The 24,912-nt window shown below is 33.9% G+C and overlaps 2 protein-coding genes and 1 long non-coding RNA gene across 4 annotated transcripts in view; 1 reads left to right on the top strand and 2 right to left on the bottom strand.

The window, feature by feature from the left end:
* The window catches only part of LOC136269641 (ubiquitin-like modifier-activating enzyme 1), a 110,567-nt gene extending 101,216 nt beyond the window's left edge, over positions 1–9,351 (top strand). The window contains exons 1-7 of one of the 2 annotated variants that reach the window (XM_066082002.1): positions 3,314–3,462; positions 5,469–5,648; positions 6,044–6,130; positions 6,603–6,707; positions 6,800–6,883; positions 7,081–7,181; positions 8,852–9,351. In XM_066082002.1, coding sequence (XP_065938074.1) covers positions 6,851–6,883; positions 7,081–7,181; positions 8,852–8,993 — 276 coding nt within the window. In that variant the 5' untranslated portion in view covers positions 3,314–3,462; positions 5,469–5,648; positions 6,044–6,130; positions 6,603–6,707; positions 6,800–6,850 and the 3' untranslated portion in view covers positions 8,994–9,351. Of the gene's footprint in view, positions 1–3,313; positions 3,463–5,468; positions 5,649–6,043; positions 6,131–6,602; positions 6,708–6,799; positions 6,884–7,080; positions 7,182–8,851 lie in introns of those variants that run through there. The other variant, XM_066082001.1, reaches the window with a different exon arrangement.
* Positions 9,352–10,300: 949 nt separating this feature from the next.
* On the bottom strand, positions 10,301–14,881 carry LOC109617710 (uncharacterized). Its single transcript, XR_010713084.1, has 4 exons — positions 13,568–14,881; positions 10,983–11,122; positions 10,706–10,752; positions 10,301–10,390 (listed from the first exon to the last, which is right to left on the bottom strand). It is a non-coding gene; the product is annotated as an uncharacterized lncRNA (long non-coding RNA).
* Positions 14,882–15,831: 950 nt separating this feature from the next.
* LOC136274648 (E3 ubiquitin-protein ligase TRIM71-like) lies at positions 15,832–18,275 on the bottom strand. Its single transcript, XM_066082000.1, has 2 exons — positions 18,186–18,275; positions 15,832–17,746 (listed from the first exon to the last, which is right to left on the bottom strand). Exon 2 carries the CDS (start codon positions 17,731–17,733, stop codon positions 16,069–16,071), a length of 1,665 nt encoding a protein of 554 aa, XP_065938072.1. The 5' UTR covers positions 17,734–17,746; positions 18,186–18,275; the 3' UTR covers positions 15,832–16,068.
* Positions 18,276–24,912: the final 6,637 nt, after the last annotated feature.

The following is a 24,912-nucleotide window of genomic DNA, read 5'->3' as shown; positions in this document are numbered from 1 at the left end:
TGTAAATCTTAAATTCTCATTTATGTGAAAAAGCTAAATTTCCAACAAGTTCAACAAGTTTAATCATTTTAATAACACATCTTCTAGGAAAATATCCATCACAACACCCCCTCCTCCGGGATTTTCAAAAAACAATTTAAATTAAAGAAATAGTGATTTTAACTTGAATGTAAATTATTATGAGTTTTTACATTAAAACATTGAAAATGCATGTGTGTTTTTAATTATATATAAATTTAGAAGACATTTTTATAAATTTTGAGACCAAATATCACTTCGGGTTTTTAGTGCGATCATTTCAAACGAGCAAAAGTGAATGTAGAGAAGTAGAAAGTTTCCGGTGAGGAAAAATACTTCATTCTAGCAGTTTCAGCTATCTAAGATTAGTTTGCATCGTAAGGGAATTGTAATATGTAAACGGTGTGACCGTTGGACAGAGCGCAGATTTAACACAGTGCAGTTTGATTTTTGTATAATAAAATCTATTTAAAACGCACACAGTAGGATTCGCCAGCATATGGTTGCCTACTCAAATCATTCGTCAAAGTTAAACTAAACGTCGCGTGCTCAGTCTACATTATGACGTCATATTTCAGACGTAAAACGTTCAAGTTTTGTCTTCGGAAATAGCCGAAGAGAGTTACGTGATTCCGAATTTTTTTTTTATTTCTTCTTTCATTGTTCGTCAATTTAATTCATATGAATGCCAATGTAATAAAACTGAATACTTTATTCAGTATCTAAAAGATCAGGTCCTTGACGTTGATGTTTTTATTTTCCATCTGATAATTTGATAAGACATACATAGAACAAGTCGTGTGTCTTGATTGAAGCACTATTGAAACTTATCTGTTTTCCTTTTTAATTTCTTTTAATTCAAATTACCTTCTATTGAAACACTGGAACTTATTTAATCGAGTTTAGGGGCAATAAACATCGATAAGTACCAGTCAATCAATGATCGAACTAACTTTTTAAAAACAAAATGGCTGCCAACATGGCGGCGCCCAGGGTTGGAAGAAATTTTTTTTGGCCTGAGTACCCCTGATTCAACTTTCATTTTTCACTGATTTTCTTATATATACGTGTTACCATCAATCCTCGCTTCGCGACATGTGACATGAATATATACCGAAGATGTAGGGGAATCAAGTCAAGTCGTACCCAACCCGACTCGCACCCAAACCAACTCGTACCCAAATATTTAAGTACGACTTCACTAGTCAACTCGTACCACGGGCCCTGGAAGTTATTGTAAATATATTGCATGTGCATGTACTAAACGTTTTTATACATGGACATGCAATATATTTACAATAACTTCCAGGGCCCGTGACTCGTACCCACGGGAAAAATATATTTATACTAAGAAAATAAAATACAATAGTTTTCATTCATATGTTATGTTTTTTATTTATGTTTTATTTAACTTTAAATTAACTTTGCATGTTGCCTAATTGATTAATACTCAAAAAAAATATTTTTTAATTATAAAACAATATCTAATATAGTGATTTACTTACCATTTTCTTGCAGGGCAAATGTTGGGGATAGTGTTTGATACATGTAGAATTAAATTAAAAACATTTCATTTTAGATAACATGTAAATTGAAATGGAACTAATCTTCAAAGAATAAAACACAACAATGAGTCACACAAGTTGATGTAAGTAAAATTCTTTTTTGTAACTACATTGTCCAAGTTTAAAGGAAGGAACCTGTAAAAACTTATACCCTGGTCAGTATTTTACATGCAGATAATTTAAATTATTAGATACTGAGAAACTTTATATTGATTTTACATATTTCACAGACTTAGTGGGTATTTTTTGTTCTTTTGGATTTTGAACTCTCTTCCGTAGGATATGTCTTTTGATAAATTTAGTTGAATTTGTTACCATGGTAACAATATACAGGAGTAAAAAGAAAACCTCTTTATAAGCAAGTTTCTTTTCCCTTAGCCCTATGACACATATTTAATGAGTTAGGTCATTGTGTATTTGTTTCGAAATTAGGCTTAAATAAAAGTTCAGCAAATATTACACTTATGTGAGTAAAAACAACTCATCACTATGATGTCATATAGGTGAGGTAATCTCAAGCTAGCATCAAAATGGAGCAAAAACTGAATTGAGGGCCTCACATTATAGAGTCATATAACTTTATTTTTTATAAACCAATACCTACATGTATAATACCTTAATGGATAGGGAAATTCCTATACTTTTCTATTTTACCTTTTTTGTGGTATTTGAAAACAATTCTTTTTTGTAATTAAAGAAAAACTTGTGATTTTTATGACAATTTTTTTTATAAAATCAGACATAATTAAGCTTTTTTATAAGAAGATGAACAAAATAAATTTGGTAAAATATGGAATGTTTATGTTTTACATGTATTTTAATCCTTGAGATTAAAGTTTCCTCAATTTATGCTATTTGAGGAACATATAATGTGCCAATGAGCTAGATGTTGTTTAGGTAAATTATGACTGGACTGTTTCTTCAGATTTCATGCATGTGTATCAATGCTGCAAAATCCATAATTATGTATTGAATTTTTCCAAATTTGGAATCATGGTTCTGTAGAGTGTCTAGAGTGAATATATCAGCTAAGAATTGTAAATAAGCACAATGCATGTTTTATGTGAATTATAATTTCTGTTACTTTCTGTAAACTGCAGTAGAAATTACAATATAATTGTAAAACTATCTCATAAATAATAAAAAAATATACTGAAAAACTTTAATTTATAAAGGGGTCATTATTCTACAGGGGTCACTTTTCTTCATGTAGAGTGTGCTCATTTTTATGAAAATGACACTTATTCTTTAGGCAAAAGGGTCATTTTTCTACGTAGAATAATGACCGGGGGGTCATTTTTCTACGGGGGTCACCATTCTACATTACACTGGAAAATCAGCATTATGCAGGCATTAAATTTGACTGTTATCTTGATTTCTTTGGTGCATTATGATAATTATTTATTGAAAATTGGAATGACATCTCTCTCTCTCTCTCTCTCTCATTTAATTGCCAATATAAAATTGTAATCCTAGTATTTCCCCTCCAGTCCCTCATCTTTCCAATACACAATATCCTCACCCTTTGTATGTGTATATATATATTCAAAGAGAAACTTTGATATATAAAGAAAACCTGTAATATTAATTGAAAAAAATTCCCTCGAAACATTGTTAAAAGACAGAGGTAAAAATCACTACATGTACTTGTCATCAAGACAGGTGACACAACGCTGCTCACATTACTTGCTCCTGTACAGCGACTTACTCGATTTGCAATAATTGGTGGACAGATATCTCAAACTTTTTCAACATTTATCTTTGTTGCGAACTCAGGGGCCTTTCATACGAAGAACTATTCTTAAACATACACTGATGAGAAAACGAGTATCACATTGGACTACGGTGATGCCTAGGCCTTTCAACTCCTCTATTTTAAGTTAGTATGAGATTTGTCAACAACATACTAGCGCACCATGTCTATAATTTCTTTTGTTAATGACTCCGGTTATTAACTTCAACTTCTTTGTATTAATTTATTGATTTGTGTATTCATTTATTTATTTATTCGTTTGCTTTTAGCTCACCTGAGCTGAAAACTCAAGTGAGTAATTCTGATCACATTTTGTCTGTTTTCCGTCTGTCTGTCTGACTGTCCGTCTGTCCGTCCTTCCGTCTGTCCGTAAACTTTTCACATTTTCAACATCTTCTCAAGAAATACTGGGCCAATTTCAACCAAACTTGGCACAAAGCATCCTTAGTCAATGGGGATTCAAAGTTGTGAAAATTAAGGGTCACACTCGTTTTCAAGGGGAGATAATTAGAAATTAATAAAACATTTCGAGAAATTTTAAAAAATCTTCTTCTCAAGAACCATAAAGCCAGGAAAGCTGAAACTTGTGTGGAAGCATTCTCAGAAAGTGTAGATTCAAAATTGTGAAATTCATGAGCCCTGGGGGTAGGGTGGGGCAACCAGTTTTACATAGGAATATATAGAGTAAATCTTAAAAAAAACTTCTTCTCAGAAACTAATCAGCCAGGAAAGCTGAAACTTGTGTGAAAGCATCCTCAAGAAGTGTAGATTCAAAGTTGTGAAATTCATGATCCCCGGGGGTAGGGTGGGGCCACAATGGGGGGGTCGAAGTTTTACATACGAATATATTGAGTAAATCTTTAAAAATCTTCTTCTCAGAAACTAATCGGCCAGGAAAGCTGAAACTTGTGTGGAAGCATTTTCAGGTAGTGTAGATTCAAAGTTGTGAAATTCATGACCCTCGGGGGTAGGGTGGGCCACAATGGGGGTCGAAGATTTACATAGGAATGAATAGAGTAAATCTTTAAAAATCTTCTTCTCAGAAACTAATCGGCCAGGAAAGCTGAAACTTGTGTGGAAGCATCCTCAGGTAGTGTAAATTCCAAGTTGTGAAAATCATGGCCCCCTGGGGTAGGGTGGGGCAACCATAGGCGGTGTTAAAGTTTTACATAGGAATATATAGAGTAAATCTTTAAAAATCTTCATCTCAGAAACTAATCAGCCAGATGATTTTTATAATTGTTAAGACTTTGTCTTCAGGACAATTCTTCAGCCTCACAAGAAGGTTCAGAGTTTGATATAGCTTTATATCCCATATATAAACAATTGTTAAGGATCTTTTTGAGAACTGCAATACTCAACATGTGATATGACTATAAAATCACCCTGTTAGAAAAGGGACTAATGATTATAAACAAAAGAATATCAAGGGGGGGAAATGGATTTTATTTCCACATGATCTACATGTATTATTGTACATTGTCCAGATTGTTTATATTATGACTCCATTAAGCTGATTTTATCATACCTATTGTTCCTCAGGTGAGCGATGTGGCCCATGGGCCTCTTGTTTTATTTATTGACTTTATTTCTTGATATTCACTTAATGTATGTAATTATATATTTGTATATAGTTTATTAACAAACCATAAAGTTTTCAAATCTCTGAAAAGAGGAAATAAAGTTTGAATGAATGAATGAACAAACAGGGAATTTGGTTTCTGTTGGAGATGGAAAGGGTAGAAAAATATTTGTATTGCAAAAGGTTTTTTATTTTTTTTTATTCCTTTAAACAAAACCTATCAAAATATCTAAGATTTATTTAGAGGCAGGCCGGTCCTCTCTCTTTGTATGCTTTTGAAAAAAACAAAACATACAAACCAGGTCTTGAATTGAACATCAAGGTCAATGATTAATGGTTGAATAAAAGATCATTCATCTAATTGAGGGCCAAATTTTTCACATTCAGAAGGGATTCTTTTTCATGAATTTTAAAGAAATTTATATGCAAAGTGCACAAAGATTGATACAAAATTCGCATGGACATAAAAAGTAAAAAAACCTTCTTTGGTAAAATAGCATAACTTCTATAACAATATATATTTTAATGTATCTTGTTTTTCCAAATGCAGATATTGATGCTTTGGAAAATCTACAAAAGGACTTGCCCCCTGTGGAGAAAGTAAAGGCCATGAAATTAGTCGAGCTATCGAGTTCAAGAAAAACGTTGATACTAATTTCCACATGGACTTTATCCTGGCTGCTTCCAATATGAGCGAGAACTATGACATTCTGTTAGCAGATCAGACAAGGTATACTGAGGATGATTAATGGATTAAAAAATAATCGGGGGTGGTTTATATATGGTTGATTTAGTTATACCGGTATACACAGAGTTAATGTAAAATGTACATGTTAGTCAGTTCTTTAGATACATGACATTAATGAAATGTCTGAAGCATATATATAATGTAAGCATCCAACTATATGTGGCAAATGTATTAAGTCTATATAAAAATGTACAGAAAGAAGTATATATCATTAGGCTCTTTTATTGGGTCTTGGTGTGGATTTTGGGGTTGGACCGATCTTAAGATTTTTAAAAACCACTGAAGAAATATATATGCTGTTTAGCAAATGATCAAGAATGATATATACAACAGCCAAATTTCTAAAATAAAATGTAAAGAAATCTAATATGTTTCAGAGTAAGTTGATTGCTGGAAAGATCATCTCAGCCATTGCTACCACCATAGCTCTCATCACAGGCCTATTGGCCGTAGAACTCATCAAGGTATGTCTGGTCGTTAAGGGATCATAGCCACTCGTGCTTTGAGTGCAGGTTATGTTTTATGGCATAAATTGTTCATGTACCTGTTCATTTTGATTTTGTTTGAGCTACGTTAGCTAGGGAAAGGTTTGTGTCTTTTTCCAAGGGAAAACTATATGTTCCAAGGATATTCATGCTCAGATCTGGAGGGAGACTAAATATAAAAAATAAACACTGGATCCCCCATCCCTTGTATAATAAAAAGGGGGGCTTTAACTTTTGAGCATTTTGTTGAATATGTAAATTATATTCAGTAAAGTTTTCTTTCATTGGCGGGGGGGGGGGGGGGTGGGGGGGGAGTAAATCCACCATCTCCCCTGGAAAAAATCCTGGATCCACACCTGATCAAAAATATTTCGGCATGCATTTGTTGTAAAACTTGTCATTTGATGTATGGTTATTACCACTTTTACAATATTAAAGTTCTCTTTTACAGCTTGTACAAGGACATAATAAATTAGAAAGCTACAAGAATGGATTTGTAAATCTGGCCTTGCCCTTCTTTGCTTTCTCAGAACCAATAGCAGCACCCAAGAACAAGGTAATGAATTCAATCAGAACTTTAAAAACTGTGATGCGCCTCTGTGTGCTCTTTCTCAAATACATGTATATGTTTGTACTTTATTATTTTAGTATTATGACACCTACTTCACATTATGGGACTGATTTGAAGTTCAAGGAGAGATGACGCTACAGGAATTTTTAGATTATTTCCAGGTAAACTAGTCTGTTATTATTAGATACATGTATGGACCCATGATTGTCTGCCAAAGCTGGAATTGATTCCATATATCCAAAAATGAGCGTTCTTTAAACATTTTGTTGGCTGTCAATAGATAGTATTGGACTCTGTGACTCTGGGTCAGAAATTTTGATGTCACCTTGATAATTATGATGTCTATATACCTTTGTAGAAAGAATACAAGCTGGAGATCACCATGTTATCACAGGGCGTGTCCATGTTGTATTCATTCTTCATGCCCCCCGCCAAACGACAGGAGCGACTGGGACTACCGTAAGTTAATCATGTTTTTGTGTTCTGAATTATTCAGGTCTTGGAAGAGTAAAAACATTCATGGCAGAATGTCAACTAGACACAAATATTCTCAAGACTATAATAATGAACTCGTAGAGATTTCGGTGAAACTGGATTTTTATTGCTCAGAGTAGATGGGGGTATTCTTGTATCAAAACTAGTATAAGAACTTTTGTTTTGAAAACTGAACTATTTTAACAGACATTCAATTCATTAAATTACAGTTCTCTATGGAACGCCAAATTAACATATATTCAAATATTTGTACCTATCTTCAAATAATTGTACCTATCTTCAATTCAATTGTACCTATCTTTAATTCAATTGTACCTATCTTCAATTCAATTGTACCTATCTTCAGATTGAATTAGAGATAGGTACAATTCAATTATACCTATCTTAAATTCATTTGAAGATAGGTACAATTGAATTGAAGATAGGTACAAATGCAATGAATTGAAGATAGGTACAATTGAATTAAAGATAGGTACAATAGAATTGAACCTATCTTCAATTACTAAAATATTGGCAATAATGAATACTCCCTGTATAGTACGTCATTTCCGTGCGCGAAATAAAATCGGGATCGGGATGATAAAATAGGCAATATGATTTTGTCAACTTTTCGAAAGATTGAACCTTAAAACAAACAAAAACTCATAATAATTGTTACCGCTTTAATAAATAGAATGATTATCAACTGAATTATACATTCTTTGATAAAATTATAGAAAATAATAAAGCCAGTTTTTTATTTAGGTATATAGTGACCCTAACTACGTCACTACCCTAACTCCGTCACTTTTGGGGTATTCGGGTATACATGTTTTTGGCTTACTTATTGATATACATGTATATTTTAATAAGTAAATGATGCCTTTTGCAAATATATTGCCCACATATATATATATATATATATATATATATATATATATATATATATATATATATATATATATATATATATATATATATATATATATATATTTATTTCTTCTTTCATCTTCGTTGTTGGTGCTTCCCTCGTTTCCCTCCTTGTTGAAATGTCTTCAAGGGAGCGTTCATTATTTTCAACAATACACAAAACGAATTGAACCTAGGTATAATTGAATTGTACCTATCCTCAAATCCTTTGTAGATATGTCTGAATTGAACCTATCTTCAAATCAATTGTACCTATCTTTAAATGAATTTTACCTATCTTCAAATGAATTAGAGATAGGTATAATTCAATTGAACCTATCTTTAATTGAATTGAAGATAGGTATAATTCATTTGTACCTAGGTATAATTCATTTGTACCTAGGTATAATTCATTTGTACATAGGTATAATTATTTACACCTATCTTCAATTCAATTGTACCTATCTTCAAATAATTGTACCTATCTTTAATTCAATTGTACCTATCTTCAAATGATTTGAAGATAGGTACAATTAATTGAAGATAGGTACAATGATTTGAAGATAGGTACAAATATTTGAATATATGTTAATTTGGCGTTCCATAGTTCTCGGCTTGTGTGAGAAGAATCAATTGACATGCATTAATATCTCAAGCAATGGTAGAAAGATCGCCTTTATTTTTTCTTCATATGTGTACATTTTTATGTATTCTTATTTTTATCAAAATGATGTATTGAATTGCAGATTATCAGAAGTAGTTAAAAGAGTCTCCAAGAAGAAGATTCCTAGTCACGTAAAAGCTTTAGTGCTGGAGCTGTGCTGTAACGATACGGAGGGAGAGGATGTAGAAGTTCCGTACGTTAAATACAATCTACCACAGTCGTAATGTAAACACTGCCCTAGAGACTGCAATAGGTACCCCCACGAGTGGTGACCAGACAATGGACATTCTCATATTGAGAGACTTATCAACAAACAAACAGTCGGACAAACGGATGACTGATGCACAGTCAGTAAAGTGCAATGAACATATTTACAAAGATTTTTCTTCTTTTTGACTGTTGTATAACTATTTGTATTTCTCAATGATGTAATATTAACTTGTGGACTTGTGTAAAGGAAAAGCAAACAATAATTTGATTGTTTTACTATAGTATTCTCTGTACACAGACAGGTTTGGTAGTGTGCATAATAATTTATTCTGTCTTTATGAAACTTTAAAAAAAAAAAAAATGAATAGAATCATAAAAGATTAACAAGTTGTTTATTTTCTTAAATGACTTTGTTTTTAACAAGTATTCTAATTTGAACTGTGAATCTTACCATTAAGAAGGTGAATTGGGGTTTTTAGGTGACCCTTACTTAAAATTCAAATTAGAGTTTCTGATCACCTATTATCCGTCCATCCATCCGTAAACTTTTCACATTTTTGACGTCTTCTTTAGAACCGCTGGGCCAAATTAACCAAACTTAGTACAAAGCATCTTTATGGGAAGGGAATTCTAAATTGTTGATTTTTTTTTTTTACAAAACAGTGAAAATAAGGGGTGTGTCTTAAAAAATCATCTCGAGTACCAATAGTTACACTAAATCTTGTATATATAATGAAGTTCATAAATTCTTAAAAAAAAACTTGACCCCAGATGATGTTTAAAAATCTTCTTCTCAAGAACTGCAATGCTATAACTTATTGAATTACTGTGCAAGCATCTTAAGATAGTGTAGATTGTTAAAATAATTAATAAAATAGTGACCCCCAGACCAATACTGAGGTCAGAAGAGGAATTCAAAGTTAAACATAGAAAAACATATAGATAAGTATCAAAAATGTTTAGATATGTTGATGTTCTCGAGAACTTCAATGCTTCATAATCATGACTCTGGACCAATACTGCAGCCTGAAGAGGGTTCAAAATTCATTATGAAGAAAAACAGGGAAGGTGTTTTAAATTGAAGATTTTATGAAGGCGCTTTAGCGCCTGATATGAAATATTGATTATACGAAGAAAAGTCATAAGATATAACATTGCAATAGCTTCCAATAATAGCTCTAAAAATAAGAAAATCAGCTGTTTGTAGCCTGTATACCCCTATAGAAAATTTAGACTCGCCCACTCTCAGGTAACACACCTGAGTGACCAAATCGATTGCTTTCAATTTTTTTTCTTTTTATAAGATAAATTACATCGGAAATAAATCTTATACAACCATTTATTTTCAGTTTATATACAAAATAATTCCAGGAATCTTTTCAAGGCGGAAAACCGGCTGCATCCACATCATCTAAAAGCATACAAAAGTAATTGCTTTAAACGAATATATATATATATATATATATATATATATATATATATATATATATATATATATATATATATATATATATATATATATTGTATATTACAAAGTCAAGAGTGTATATAAGGGTTTGGGTGTGGCGGGATTGCAATGTTATAGCTTATGACTTTTCTTCGTATAATCTATATTTCATATCAGGCGCTAAAGCGCCTTCATGAAATCTTCAATTATACTTCAGAAAAGTCATAAGATATAACATTGCACGTTCAAAGCTCACAAATTATAAATTTGTGCACTCACCACACGATAATACTGCATTCCCATATGAACCTGCAGATGAGACTGCTCTGCAATAAAAATTTTTGAAAGTTGATACATTTGTCCAATCAGCCATATCCAAAATCTCATTTAAAGAAACTCCTTTGTTATTAGCCTTACTAGTGGACGCAGAGTGCGCCTGAAACTTTGCAGTATATATTCCAGATAAAGTCATACTGTTTTTTATCCAGTTTGAAATGGTGTTTGGTGTTAATCCTTTATGAGGCTTGACTACTGCACGAAGCAAAGGATCGCTTACCTCAGCATTGTCCCCATTCCTGAAACCTTTTGTGGCTTCCAAATAGACACATAAACACTCCAGAACACAGATGCGTTCGTCAGAAAATCTGTGATAGGTGACTTCTTTAGCGTTGCAGTCCCTCTGGGTTTTTGATATACCTGGTAAACGAAAAACAACATACTCAGGTGTTAATTTCATAAAACGTATATCTAAACGTGCCAATTCAGAGACACGTTTTGGGGCTGCAATAGCTAACAATGTAGCTAATTTTTTGGATAATACTTTTAAAGATAAATCTTTGTTATCTGGCAAGTCTTTCAAATATGAAAGTACAAGATCTACATCCCACAAAACGGTATATTTTGGCAAGGGTGGGTTTTCTTTCAAAATTCCCTTCATAAGATGTTTGACAAGATAATGTTGACCAACAGGTAAATTATCTGCAAAGGGTAGTACGGATGAAATAGCGGACATATGAACGTTAATTGTACGATACTGATAACCGCTATGATGTAACCAGCTCAAGAATTCTAACACGGAACTTATAGATACCGAAAAGGGATCAGTTTGCCTTTCCAGTCACCAGCGTGTCCACTTATTCCAGGCTGAGTCGTAAGAACTGTTTGTTCCTTTTGACCAGGAACTGAAAAGTAGTTTTTCAGTGTCCTCTGATAGCGAATACGATTTAAGATTATTCCTGAAACAACCCAGCCTACTACTTATAGGGATTCGTTTTGAAGAAGTGGGTGAATCTGACCGTCCGGGGCTATCAAAGTTTGCGGGTGGACCGGGAGGAGAACTGGGTCCTGTACAGACATCTCTAGGAGAGTTGCGTACCATGGTTGTGTTGTTCAAGCAGGGGCGATTAATAGAATCGTCGTCTTTTCCATTCTCGTCTTTTTGAGACAACGAGCTATAAGACAAAACGGGGGAAAGGCATATCCCTTGATATTGTTCCATGGATGGAGAAGAGCATCGTACGCTACTGCATGGGGATCTGGGAGCCAGCTCATGTAAGTCGGTAGTTGAGCGTTTGTTCGATCGGCAAAAAGGTCTACATTGCAATCTATGGTCATTTGACAAAGTGTCTGAAACAATTGTGGATTCAACATCCAACTGCTCGAATCCGAATGATGCCTCGATTCCCAGTCTGCTATAAGATTTTGGTGACCTGGTATATGATCTGCTCTTATTATTATGTTTCTTTGAAGACACCATTCCCAGAGATCGAGGGCAATTTGATTGCATTGAGTGGATTGGGTTCCCCCATTTTGTTTATATACGTCATAGCGGTCTTGTTGTCGGTTTGAACTAGAACTTGCAGATCCGATTTTTCTTTTAAAAATGCTTTCACCGCGTACGTTACCGCTAAAAGTTCCAAAACGTTTATATGGTTTTGAGACTCCCCTGACAGCCAAATCCCTCCTATGCGCACTTTCTCGCATACTGCACCCCACCCGTTTTTGCTTGCGTCGCTTTGAATTATAACTGCGGGATTGGGATTTATAAGGGACTTTCTGTTCCACACCTCTACCTGATTTACCCACCAGTTTACCTCTTGTATGGCTTGATCGGATAACGTCACAATTGTGTTGTATCCCACACCCTGTCTTAGGACCATGTTCTTCTCTGATTGCAAGTGGCGATAATGCAACGGAGCCGGGAATATCGCTTGAATTGACGCAGTTAAATTCCCTATCAGTTCGGACAGAAAGCGTATCGACACATGATTGCTTTGAATAACTTGTCGACTCAGCTCCTTTATCTTTTGAATTTTTTGCTTTGGAAGTGACAGAGTCATGTCTATTGTATTTACTGTAAATCCTAGATATTCCATCACACTGGATGGGACTAACACTGATTTTTCGTAATTTACGACAAAACCCAGGCTTTCCAATACATTTATCGCGCACTTGCAATCGGTCAGAACTCCTTGTTTCGACTGATTCATAATGAGGATATCGTCCAGATAAACGACCAGACGAACACCCATTTTTCTCAAGCAACTGATTGGAACCTTCATCATTTTTGTGAAAACAAGGGGTGCTACCGATATTCCAAATGGAAGGCATGTAAATTCGTAAATTTCTTCTTTCCATCTGAATTGCAGAAATTTCTGAAACTTTTTGTGAATCGGTATTGTGAAATATGCATCTTTTAGATTCAATTTCACAAGCCAATCTTTCTGCTGTATTATATCCTTTACTAAATGAATGCCTTCCATCTTGAAATGTTGGTATTTCAGAAACCCGTTTAATTCCTTTAGATTCACAACAGGGCGTTGCCCCCCTCCTTTTTCTGTACCAGAAATAGATAGCTTAAGAAACCCTTTTGATCTTTTACTACTTTTATTGCTCTTTTCTCTAACATTGATTTTATTTCTTGGTCGACTAGATCCGTTTTGATCTGATTGAAAAATGGTTGAAAAGGGGGGTGGGTTTGAACTGGGGTTGAACAAAGTCCAAAGTTAAGCCTTGGACTACATGCAATACCCATTGGTCTCTCGTAAGAACTTTCCAATTCTGATAGAAATATTTTATTCTCCCTGCGATTGGCACTGATGATTGTTCTGGGTTTTGAGGAAATAAACAAGCTGTTCTTACCTGTATTAGTTCTTGATCGTTCTTGTCTGGTTCTGATCTCGTGGCCAAGACTTTCTCTGATATTGGCCTCTGCTGGTCTGGCCCCCAAACCGGAAGTTGTTGCTTGGGGGCACGTAACGAAAAAACTGCTGTTGTTGCTACTTGTTCTCTGAGCTGTAATGAGACTTTTGACCGAAATAAACATTTTTGTTAGGTACCCGTTTGTATTGGGGAATCATCTCGTACAATTCTTTGTAATCTTTTCCATCATTTGTCAAAATCTTACGAAATTTTTTACCAAACAGATAATTTTTTGACTTTAATAAGGCTTTCTTAGCCATGCTGTCGTCAACTAAATCTACACAGTCTGGTAAGATTCTACTCAAAAGACCCTTTCTTCTATCTGTCATGAAAACAAAATGGGCATTCCCAATTAAAACTAAGGCACGTTGAACAATATTGATGACATCAACGGGATCAACGCCTTTGTCCCGTTTCTTTAATTTTTCAGCTTCATTCCATAAAATCGCCAACGGGCCTGTTGCGTCTAAAATTCGTGACTGAGTATTGATAATAGTTCTTTCTTTCTTATCTGATAGAGGCTGATTAAACTTTTTTCTAAACATTTTCTTTACAAATCTGTCTGTTTGCTTAGGTTGTAATTGTTTACTATTTGGAATTCCACAGTTTTTAGTGACTTCCTGTCTGATCTTTTTTGAGATACCTTGATTTGCATACTTAGCAATGTATTTTGTGATTTTTTTTAGGAACCTTTGAACCTTTTTCTATAATGCTAGAAGGATCAAAATTAGTGTCCGAATCAAGACCCGAATTGGAGTCGCTAGAATCGTTCGATTCTGATGATGATAAATTATCTGAACTTTCGTCACTGGATTCCTTGTACTTATGTTTGCGTTTAGTTCTCAAACGTTCACGTTCTGGACTTTCAGACTAGCTTCTTACCCCAATGTCTGTATTGTTTCTAGTGCCCTGAACAGGCGATTTTCTCGTGCCCCGAAACGGCGTGTTTTTACTTGTGCCCATAACTGGCGAACGTGTTCTAGTGCCATTTCTTGGCGTGTAAGTACTTTCGTTCCCTGAAAATTCATTTTCTGTCTCCATTTGTTCAGATTCGGAAACATCAACTCGTAATTGGTCCCGAGGAGTCTGCCTTCCCTCGGCGTATGGCGACGATAGCTGTGATTGAGCCATCAAACGCGCACGAAAAACACATCGACTACCCACCTCGAGAGCTAAAATTGAAAGCAATCGATTTGGTCACTCAGGTGTGTTACCTGAGAGTGGGCGAGTCTAAATTTTCTATAGGGGTATACAGGCTACAAACAGCTGATTTTCTTATTTTTAGAGCTATTATTGGAAGCTATTGCAATGTTATATCTTATGACTTTTCTGAAGTATAATTTTTCTCAAGAACTACAGTGCTACAATTTGTGAGATTATTATGCATGCATCCTAAGATAGTGTAGATTCTAGATTGTTAAAATTGAGACCCCCCGACCAATATTTCAAAAAAAAAAATACATGCTACGGTTTGTTATATTACTATATATTAATAGCACAGTGACCTTCTCTCACTTTTTATAATCATTTATAGTTCAGTTTACAATTTTGTTATCTTTAATATGTTGAGGCCTATGATAAAATTGCTCAGTTAATCCATCTTTGATTTTAGGGTATGATGTCCCCCCCCCCCTCTCACTACCAAATAAGCTTCTTTTTTAAGTCGTGCAATATAAGAGAGTTTAACAATAATATTCATATTTAAACATTACAAAATAGGATGAAACAAGAAATATTGTTCAAGTGAGCGATGTCGCATATGGGCCTCTTGGTTTTTTGATCGAGCTTATTTTTTTTGGGGGGGGGGGTCAAAAGTAAACTTTCAGAGAGACGGTTAAATTAAAATGCAGAATTTGTAATATGATTGATCGGAACATTTCTACAATCTGATTAAAATCGGATCCTCGATCCGCTCCTCGTGTACTTTTAACAGCTTAAAAACAGTTATATATGGTCCCTGTCAATTTAAGCCCATAAAATATTTTTTATTTATAATTTCTAAATAATAAATATGTTATGATAATATATAACTTTTACATATACATGTATGTACATGAAATACCAGTACCGTTTATTGTGTGTATAGGACTGAGCAACATGCGAAATCTCCTTCTATCTTGGTAACTGACATGACACTGATGATCATGACACTTGTCAATTTATTTGATAAGGTACAACAGCTGTATATAACATGCAAACAATACTCAAATACTACTTACTTCAAATAATGGAATTGGATTAGAGATGTTTTTTTTTTTTATTGAAAATAGAATTAATAATATTATAATAATGAAAGAATAGATTTTATGAATCAATCAGTCTAAGGAAAGCAAAGTTTAAATCAATTTCAAAGAAAATGCCAACAATGAAATTCAATATGTACACGTCAGAAAAAGGCCACTTTTGTTTGATTTTCATCACATCTTTATAATTGATGATGTCTACTTTAGATATTTGATTTTCTTTACATTGCCTTTGTAGAACTCACACACAAACAGATTGTCATTATTGTTCACACATATACCATAAGGATCCTTAAGATCACAGTTATCAATGTAACGGAGAAACTGTCCATTCTGATCCAGAATGTGGATACAATGGTTGTCACTGTCTGCTGTCAGGATACGACTCTGACTGTCTGTTGAGATACCCAAGGGTTCAAACGGTTTGTTCTTGGTAACTGAGGGATGACCGGTGTATCTCCATCTGAGTTTCCCGCCTTGATTAACCATCACTACTGCACCAGCCCCGCGGTCAGCTACACAGATGTCATGGTTTCTGTTCTCTGTGATGTATTTAATTTTATCATTCCCTGAGTACAGAGGTTTACCTTCTTCATCAATGTGAATGGTTTGTTTCTCTGTAGATCCTGAGTAACGGATAACTTTGGATTGAGTTTCATCATCACTGAACATGGCAACCAGGAGATCACCTTTAGAGGTGACATACAGCTGACCAGGCCACCACCCCTGTAATCTGATCAACACTTCTGTCTGTCCATTCTTTACTTTATACACTGTCCCATTAGCTCCATCAGAGACAATTAGATCCCCATCACTGTTTACAACTATATCAGAAGGAAAAATCCCTGATTTTGTTTTGATTGTTTGGAGGAGTAAACCTTTAATGTTGAAGCATTTGATATCATTGGTCTTTCCACTCGTCCATATCCTCTCTTCATTAAGACAGGTAACACTGCGTAGATGTGTATACCCAGTCTGTATTGTGGTAACAAGCTCTGGTTCATCCAGTAGTTCTCTGACGGAAGTTTTGGGTTGGTTTAGTGACAAAACATTTTCTTCTGTAGCAGTAGATAATGGGGTGATCTGTCCAAACAAACTATACAGCTTCTCACGGTCTATTGGTTTTGGAATGAATGTTGGCAATGATACCTGAACCTTGGGTGGAAGCTTGCTGAACTCTCTGATCTTAGAGCTGTATTCAATGGTTGAAGATACTTTTGTGGATTTCTCGATTTTCCTTATGGTCTGTAATGTTTCTTTTATGAGAGACTGTATTTGTTTGATTTCATTCAAGTGTTTCTGTAAAATGTCTCTGTGTTTCACTTTTATCTCGCTGAGTTCAGTTTTCATTTTGTTGATGATGATGTCGATTTCTCTGTGCCATTGCTCTCCTTGTTTGGACATTGTTGTTGTAAGTTTCTCATATCCTCCATCCAGGTTGGAAAGCTGATTTTCCAAGTCGAGTGCAATTTCTTCATACTTAGGGGAAATATGATTCTCAAAGTCTTTTGTGTCTCTTTTAATAACTCCTTTCTTTGTCTTGTAAACTTCTGTAACTTCTACAAAGCTATGTCCCTTGTGCTGCTTAGATGCAGTACAGGAAGAACAAACAAAAATGTTTCCGCAATCCTCACACTGAAAATCACAATTCTTGTTTGGATGTATTTCACATGTTGGATAAATGAGGGTTGATCTTCGTTCCTTAAAAGGGACTATTTTATGTTTGTCGTATCCATCTGAGATGTGTTTGCCTATACATGGCGTGCAGAGGTTGAAATGACAAAAGTCACAGTAGCTGTGTACTATAGTGGTCTCACAAAGGTCACATCGAGGTACATCCTGGGCACTGGAATGAGGGTCCATGGTTATTCAATCTCTAAAAAAATATGTAATACTTATATTTTTTATGTTCAATTATAAAAAAAAAAAGGATTTTTATGTTTTTTTAAATTCTCAGACACTGTCACAGTGAAGAACTGATTTTGTATGTAACATTATTTGAACGTAGATTTCTCTATAAAATCCACACATTTAAATGACTAAAATTACCCCCCCCCTCCCCACCCCTTCTGAATATTTTTTTCAGCTGGAAATTATTGGACAGTTTTCAAAACTTTTTAAATCATTTAAAAATAACTCAAACTGATATTGTTGATTATCTATACCTAATTTAGGGAGTTTAATATACAGAACATTTAGATTCAAAACGAAAGTACTTTAATATTTCTAGTCATAATTTCAAATCTAATTAGAATAATATGTTTTAATCACCATGGCTTGCAATTTAATTTTAGTCAAGTGATAAGAATACAAACCTTATTTACAAAAAATTACATTTTCTTTAAACTGTCTGGTATGCGTGCCCCAAACATGGCTGATCTTGCTCTGAACGTGACCAGCCTGATTAGAATACAAGAGTTACTCCCCGTTCATCGCTTTCGACGTTGCCTGGCTTGCCTGGCTGAAAGTCTGTATACTTTTTTTTCCTTGAGAGTATAAATTAATATATATATGTTTTTCTTCTTCTAAAATGAAACTTTAGTTTAATTAAAAAAAATAAGGAACATGTAAAGAATAAGACACAAGTAGAAATACTATATAGGTGAATTAGTATTTTAGTTCGGTATGTCATATATAATGCACGAAGTACATGTATTATGACAATCATAATAAAGTAACGTTATATGTATAAAAAACAAACAAACAGGCTGTACCCCTCTAAAGCGGGCTATGTTATTTTTATCCAATTTTTTATTCAATTAACTGTTGGTGATTTCTTCTTTTTAGTTCATAAACTATATAATTATAAATAACACAAGACAATCTTATCAAAGTACATGTACATACATATTTTATATTTTCAGGCACGTAGCATCGTTTTTGAAAGGGAGTGGGTGGGACAGACTCATCCAAAAAAATATTGACAAGCAAAAAAAGGGGGAGAGGTTACTTTGCAAAATCCTGAAAATCGTATTCCGTTGGGGAATGTAAATTAAAAAAAAATCTTCTGATGAGACCCCCCCCACCCCCACCATCTTAGTGCCTGATATATATAATATATCTAAGCTCTACGTACTCAACGCTAAATAAGTCGACGTTTGCCCTTAAGTGGTGAATCGATACCATTGGGTTGGTTTATATGGCAATATTTTAAAGCAGTTGATCATTATTCTTAAATATATATGTCTGTTCCAGTAAAATAGACACGTCTCTAATTATAGACACATGTTTGAATTAAAAAGATTTGAGACGTTTAAAGTTTTGAAATGATTTTGGTTTTAAGTTGTAAAAAGTAATTAAATCGATCCTATGGCAATTCACATTTTATTTATAATGGTTGTGAAATAAGAGAGAGGGCGATGCATTGCTGTCAAAATTGAGGGAAAACGCCCCCTCCTTCATTCTCCCATCTCTTAGCCCCCCCCCCCCCACGCACACAAGCACCATGCACCACTGCCACCACCATTACTACATTTTGCAGACTGACTTTTTGTATTTATATATATTACAAATTAATTTGAAATGATATAATTGTATCATAATATTGACCAAACTCGAATCTATTTTGTCTATTTTCTTATCTATTCGAATACGGCAGCGTTTAGAGAGAATTCACGCAGTGTAAAGCAGTTACCCTAATAAATTTCAATGACAGTTTCAAAATTATACGCGACGTCCACCTATTCTAGAATTGATTGTTTCACAAACCTTTTAAAGGACCGCAACTCTGTAAGACACTCGATGCAAAAAAGAAACAGGATTTTAACATTAAGGAAAAATAACATTGTTACACTATTACATTAAATCATAAAATCATGAAATTAGTAAAAAATCAAAAAATTCAACTAATTTTTATAGTTTTAATAAGTACCTGTAACTAAGGTTTAGAGCAGCACTTTACAAAATAATAGAAACAATTGAGGACAAGCCCGTATCCAGAAGCTCTCCTCCGCCACTGGACATAAAAGAAATGCCCGGATCCAGAAGCTCTCCTCCGCCACTGGACATAAAAGAAAAGCCTCAGACGCTCATCAGAAAACAAATCAACACCTTGGACAACCCCCATCCCCGAGAAATTTTCTGGATCCGCGCATGGTCAGATGTCAGGCACGTATAGTATCGGAGGTGAGGGGGCGGGGCAGGGGAGAATGTTCCACCTCCACGATTGAAAGTTATAGGAAACTTAACAAAATTATATCTCTAAAATTGAACTTTAAGGTAATAATCGCTCATCGCTACACCCGCTCCTTTTCCACGGATTAAGATTTTGAAGATTTTGGAAAAAAGATTTTTGGGTGTTTTTTTTTTCTTGTAAAGATTCCGGATAATCAAGTCCCATTCCCTGCTATCCACTTTAAAAAGCAATGTTACGTGCCATGATGTGTTCGTTTATATTCCGTAGAATCTCCACATACAATATTTCCTATACAAGCATTTCACATATATTTTTTGAAAGAGCTAGTTCTCTTCACAAATAATGATAATTAATTTAGATTGGAATAGAAAGTCTTAAATCAGCTGACAAGGACATCAGTTGACTTTGATTGACACCTGTTCCCTCCACATCTTGCTCAGTACTTTTTTACGGTCTGTTCCATTCCTTGAAAAAACAAAGCTCCTCTTGTACATGACGTGCGTAGACACTGAGCGCAATGTTTATCTGTTTGGGATCTGAACATTTATACACAGTACAGTTTACATACTGTACACTATCACAACCTAAATATACGATACAAAAGGAATAATATTTTTGTTGTCATTTATCAAATGTAAAATATTGTTGACGGATTATAAATTTTGTGTTATTTTTAAAAACGAATATCAAGGAAAAAATTAAAGAGTGGGAATTACTGGAAGAAATAAAAATATTTCCGATGAGGAATTTATTGCCTCTATTACCTACATGTGGTTCCGGTAGTTTTCCAAGTTTTACGTTTCTATGGGATGGATTACACAATCTTTGAAATAGTGTCGTTTCCGAAGAAATGATAAAATATAAACTTTATTTACAATGATTTTTAGTTCAACAATTTGCACGTCGTGTGCCCCCACCCCCCCTCCCCGGCCGGTGTAATGAAGAATAATGACCCCCGTAGAATATATAATGACCGGGGGTCATTTTTGACGTAGAATAATGACCCCCCCCCCCCCCTTGCTGAGGAATAATTGTATTTTCTGAAGAAAAATGACCCAGGGGTTATTTTTCTTCATGTTAAACACGAAGAAAAATGACTCCCGTAAAAATGACCCCCGCTGTAAGCAAGAATAGAAATTGGTTACCCCGTATCCAAGATACGAATTTGAAATTACTTGAATTTTCACTCTAGTCTGTTCATATAAACGCCGAAATTGTAAATAAATCACTGTATACTGGCACTGTACCAGTTATCGGCTAAAAGTTTACGTTTTCTTTTCGTGTTTCCTTATTTCTTGATATATTTGAATAAAACTTGACATACTTAAGATGGTGAACTCCTTATTTACCAGTCTGTTAGATTACGATTTACTTTACCCGTTATCGGCTTCGTGATAATAACACCGTAAAATCCCTTTACATGTTGGTTTTATATTCTGCAAAGTATGCCCCTTGTGGGGTCAGTCTATAGGTCGTGGGGGTTATGATAAACGTGCTTTTTTCTTTTGTACATCTTCTCATTTATGTGAACAAACTAAATTTCCAATAAGTTCATCAACAAGTTTAAATCATTTTAATAACACATCTTCTAGGAAAATATCCATCACAACACCCCCCCCCGGATTTAAAAAAAAACAATTTAAATTAAAGAAATAGTGATTTTAACTTGAATGTAAATTATTTTGAGTTTTTACATTAAAACAATGAAGATGCATGTGTGTTTTTAATTATATATGAGTTTAGAAGACATTTTTATAAATTTTGAGACCAAAAATATCACTTCGGGTTTTTAATGCGATCATTTCAAACCAGCAAAAGTGAAAGTAGAGAAGTAGAAAGTTTCCGTCGAGGAAAAATACTTCATTCTAGCAGTTTCCAGCTATCTAAGATTAGTTTGCATCGTAAGGGAATTGTATAAGTGCCCGGTAGGTTCCAATTCTATATTTATGATGATAGATTTGCATTAAATTTGAGTAAATTAATTTGTCGTGCATAAGACATGACTATATACCGAAGATGTAGGTATGCACTCTTTAACATGTAGAAGCCTACCATGTTGGTTAGTTCTTAATCCACAAAACCTATCTTTGTTTATCATAATCAAAATTGAAAGAAATTATCGGTAATCATTTTAAGAACTGAGATATTTACTATAGTATAATATTTATTAAGGTCTTCCGTTTCCAACGGAAGACCTTATAGTTTTCGTACGATTTCTTCTTCTTCTTATTTTTTTTTCACAAATTTTGTGCACGCGATTTCTCAAAAACTATTCGACCGATTTCGACCATTTTTTCACAGAAGATGACACTTAATGTAAACTTCATACGTTTTTGAGATTCTTCCTGTCGTCACTTCCGGTACCGCTTTATCGGCCGCTTTGTACATTTTTACGACCTATTTTGTGCAGAGCTGATCTCAGAAACTATCAAAGATATGACTATGAAATTTTCAGGATAGGTAGTCTATAGTTTGAAGTTGTGCACTATTATGTTGTTTTACGCCAGTGGCGCTATTTCTTGGAGCTCACCTAGGCACGAAAATTGGGTACGAATTTTCATTCAAAATTTTCATACGTTTTAATCTGTATCTCTTTATCAGTTGATATTTTGTTCAGACATATATAAAAAAGTAGTAGATAATCAGACGTTCATTCCAACGAAATCAAGAAAAAAGGACTGGCCCTTTTAATTAGGGGCCAAGACACTCGTAAACTCTATAACGAATAACTTAAAAATGATAAAGATTTTGTAATGCATTATAGAAGCAAAGTTGTTGATAGTATCAATATATATAAGAAAAAATGATTGCCACGCCCATTTATTACGTAATTAGGGATTTTTAGGGAACAAAGAACTTAAACTTTGACGCAATATATCTAGAGAAGGAGACATATTTTGAAAGACATTGTAGAAGAGAAAATGTTTGCATTGATGATTCTAATCGATTCCACTAATTAAAAGACCAATGTATGTCCCCATTAAGGATCTAGAGGGCTGGCCCCTAAAATATTAAAATCATTTGTATCTCAAAAATGAACAACAGTTTGAAGTTGTGTAAGATAGATAAGACTATCAAAAAATGATAGTATTCGTGAGACCTTTTGAATGAACTCAAAAAAAGAGGCTGGCCCCTTAAATTAGGGGCCAATACACTCGTAAATGTCTTTTAAATATTCCTTCAAAACGATCAAGATTTTGTTATTTGTTATAGAAACAAAGTTGTTGATCGTAACAATATCAGTTTATGAAACTCATTGCAGCACCCATTGATGACGTAATTAGGGATTTGAGGGGACTAAAATCTTAAATCTGTAATGTGTTGTATGTGAAAAAGCAAAACACTTTGTTACGCTTTTTAAAGGATATTGACAATCGTATACATTATCAGGGAGTGGTTGAGGGAGGGGGGATTCTGAAATTCCATTGATTTTTTAATCGTATCGTTTAAAAATTGAACGGAAGACCTACTCGTTACTCGTAACGAGATCGTATCTAGTTTATTAATACTATTGACAAAATAGATCAATATGTTGGGATGGGGGTTCCAGTTGATATTGAATGTTGGTTTGGGGGGGGGGGGTGTTTGTTATTAGGCTGTACAGATGTGTTGTGCATGAAAATGTAGTTATTGTTGCCTATCTGTTCTCTCTCTCTCTCTCTCTCTCTCTCTCTCTCTCTCTCTCAGTTTTAAACATATGGCTGCTTTTGACATGGAATTGCAAATGTTGGGGATAGTGTTTGATACATGTAGAATTAAATTCAAAACATTTCATTTTAGATAACATGTAAATTGAAATGGAACTAATCTTCAAAGAATAAAACACATCAATGAACCACACTTGATGTAAGTAAAATTCATTTTCGTAACTACATTGTCCAAGTTTAAAGGAAGGAACCTTTAAAAATGTATACCCTAGCTGGCCAATATTTTACATGCAGATAATTTAGAGTATTAGATACTGAAAAACTTTATATTGATTATACATATTTCACAGACTTACTGGGTATTTTTTGCTCCTCTGAGTTTTGAACTCTCTTCCGCAGGATATGTCTTTTGATAAATTTTGTTAAATTTGTTACCATGGTAACCAAATTGCAAGAGTAAAAAGAAAAACTCCTTATAAGCAAGTTTCTTTTCCCTATGACATATATTTAATGAGTTAAGTCATTGTGTATTTGTTCCGAAATTAGGCTTAAATAAAAGTTCAGCAAATATTACACTTATGTGAGTAAAAACAACTCATCAATATGATGTCATATAGGTGAGGTAATCTCAAGCTAGCATCAAAATGGAGCAAAAACTGAATTGAGGGCCTCACATTATAGAGTCATATAACTTTATTTTTTATAAACCAATACCTACATGTAATACCTTGATGGATAGGGAAATTCCTTATACTTTTCTATTTTACCTTTTTTGTGGTATTTGAAAACAATTCTTTTTTGTAATTAAAGAAAAACTTGTGATTTTTATGACAAATATTTTATAAAATCAGACATAATTGAGCTTTTTCATTTGAATATAAACAAAATATATTTGGTAAAATATTAATTGTTTATGTTTTACATGTATTTTAATCCGTGAGATTAAAGTTTCCTTAATTTATTCTGTTTGAGGAACATAGTGTGCCAATGAGCTATATGTTGTTTAGGTAAATTATGACTTGACTGTTTCTTCAGATTTCATGCATGTGTATCAATGCTGCAAAATCCATAATTATGCATTGAAATTTTTCCAAATTTGGAATCATGGTTCTGTAGAGTGTCTAGAGTGAATATATCAGCTAAGAATTGTTAATAAGCACAATGACTGTTTTAATTATAATTTCTGTTACTTTCTGTAAACTGCATTAAAATTTACAATATTGTAAAAACTATCTCAAGACATAAAAAATTAAAAAAATA

The sequence above is a fragment of the Magallana gigas genome, chromosome 4, assembly GCF_963853765.1.
Source record: "Magallana gigas chromosome 4, xbMagGiga1.1, whole genome shotgun sequence".
Classification (NCBI taxonomy): Eukaryota; Metazoa; Mollusca; class Bivalvia; order Ostreida; family Ostreidae; genus Magallana; species Magallana gigas.
This window is presented reverse-complemented; position numbering and strand designations above follow the sequence as displayed.

Excerpts from the sequence above, each read along its gene's own strand:
- LOC136274648 (XM_066082000.1), bottom strand. The coding sequence starts at position 17,733 with ATGGACCCTCATTCCAGTGCCCAGGATGTACCTCGATGTGACCTTTGT.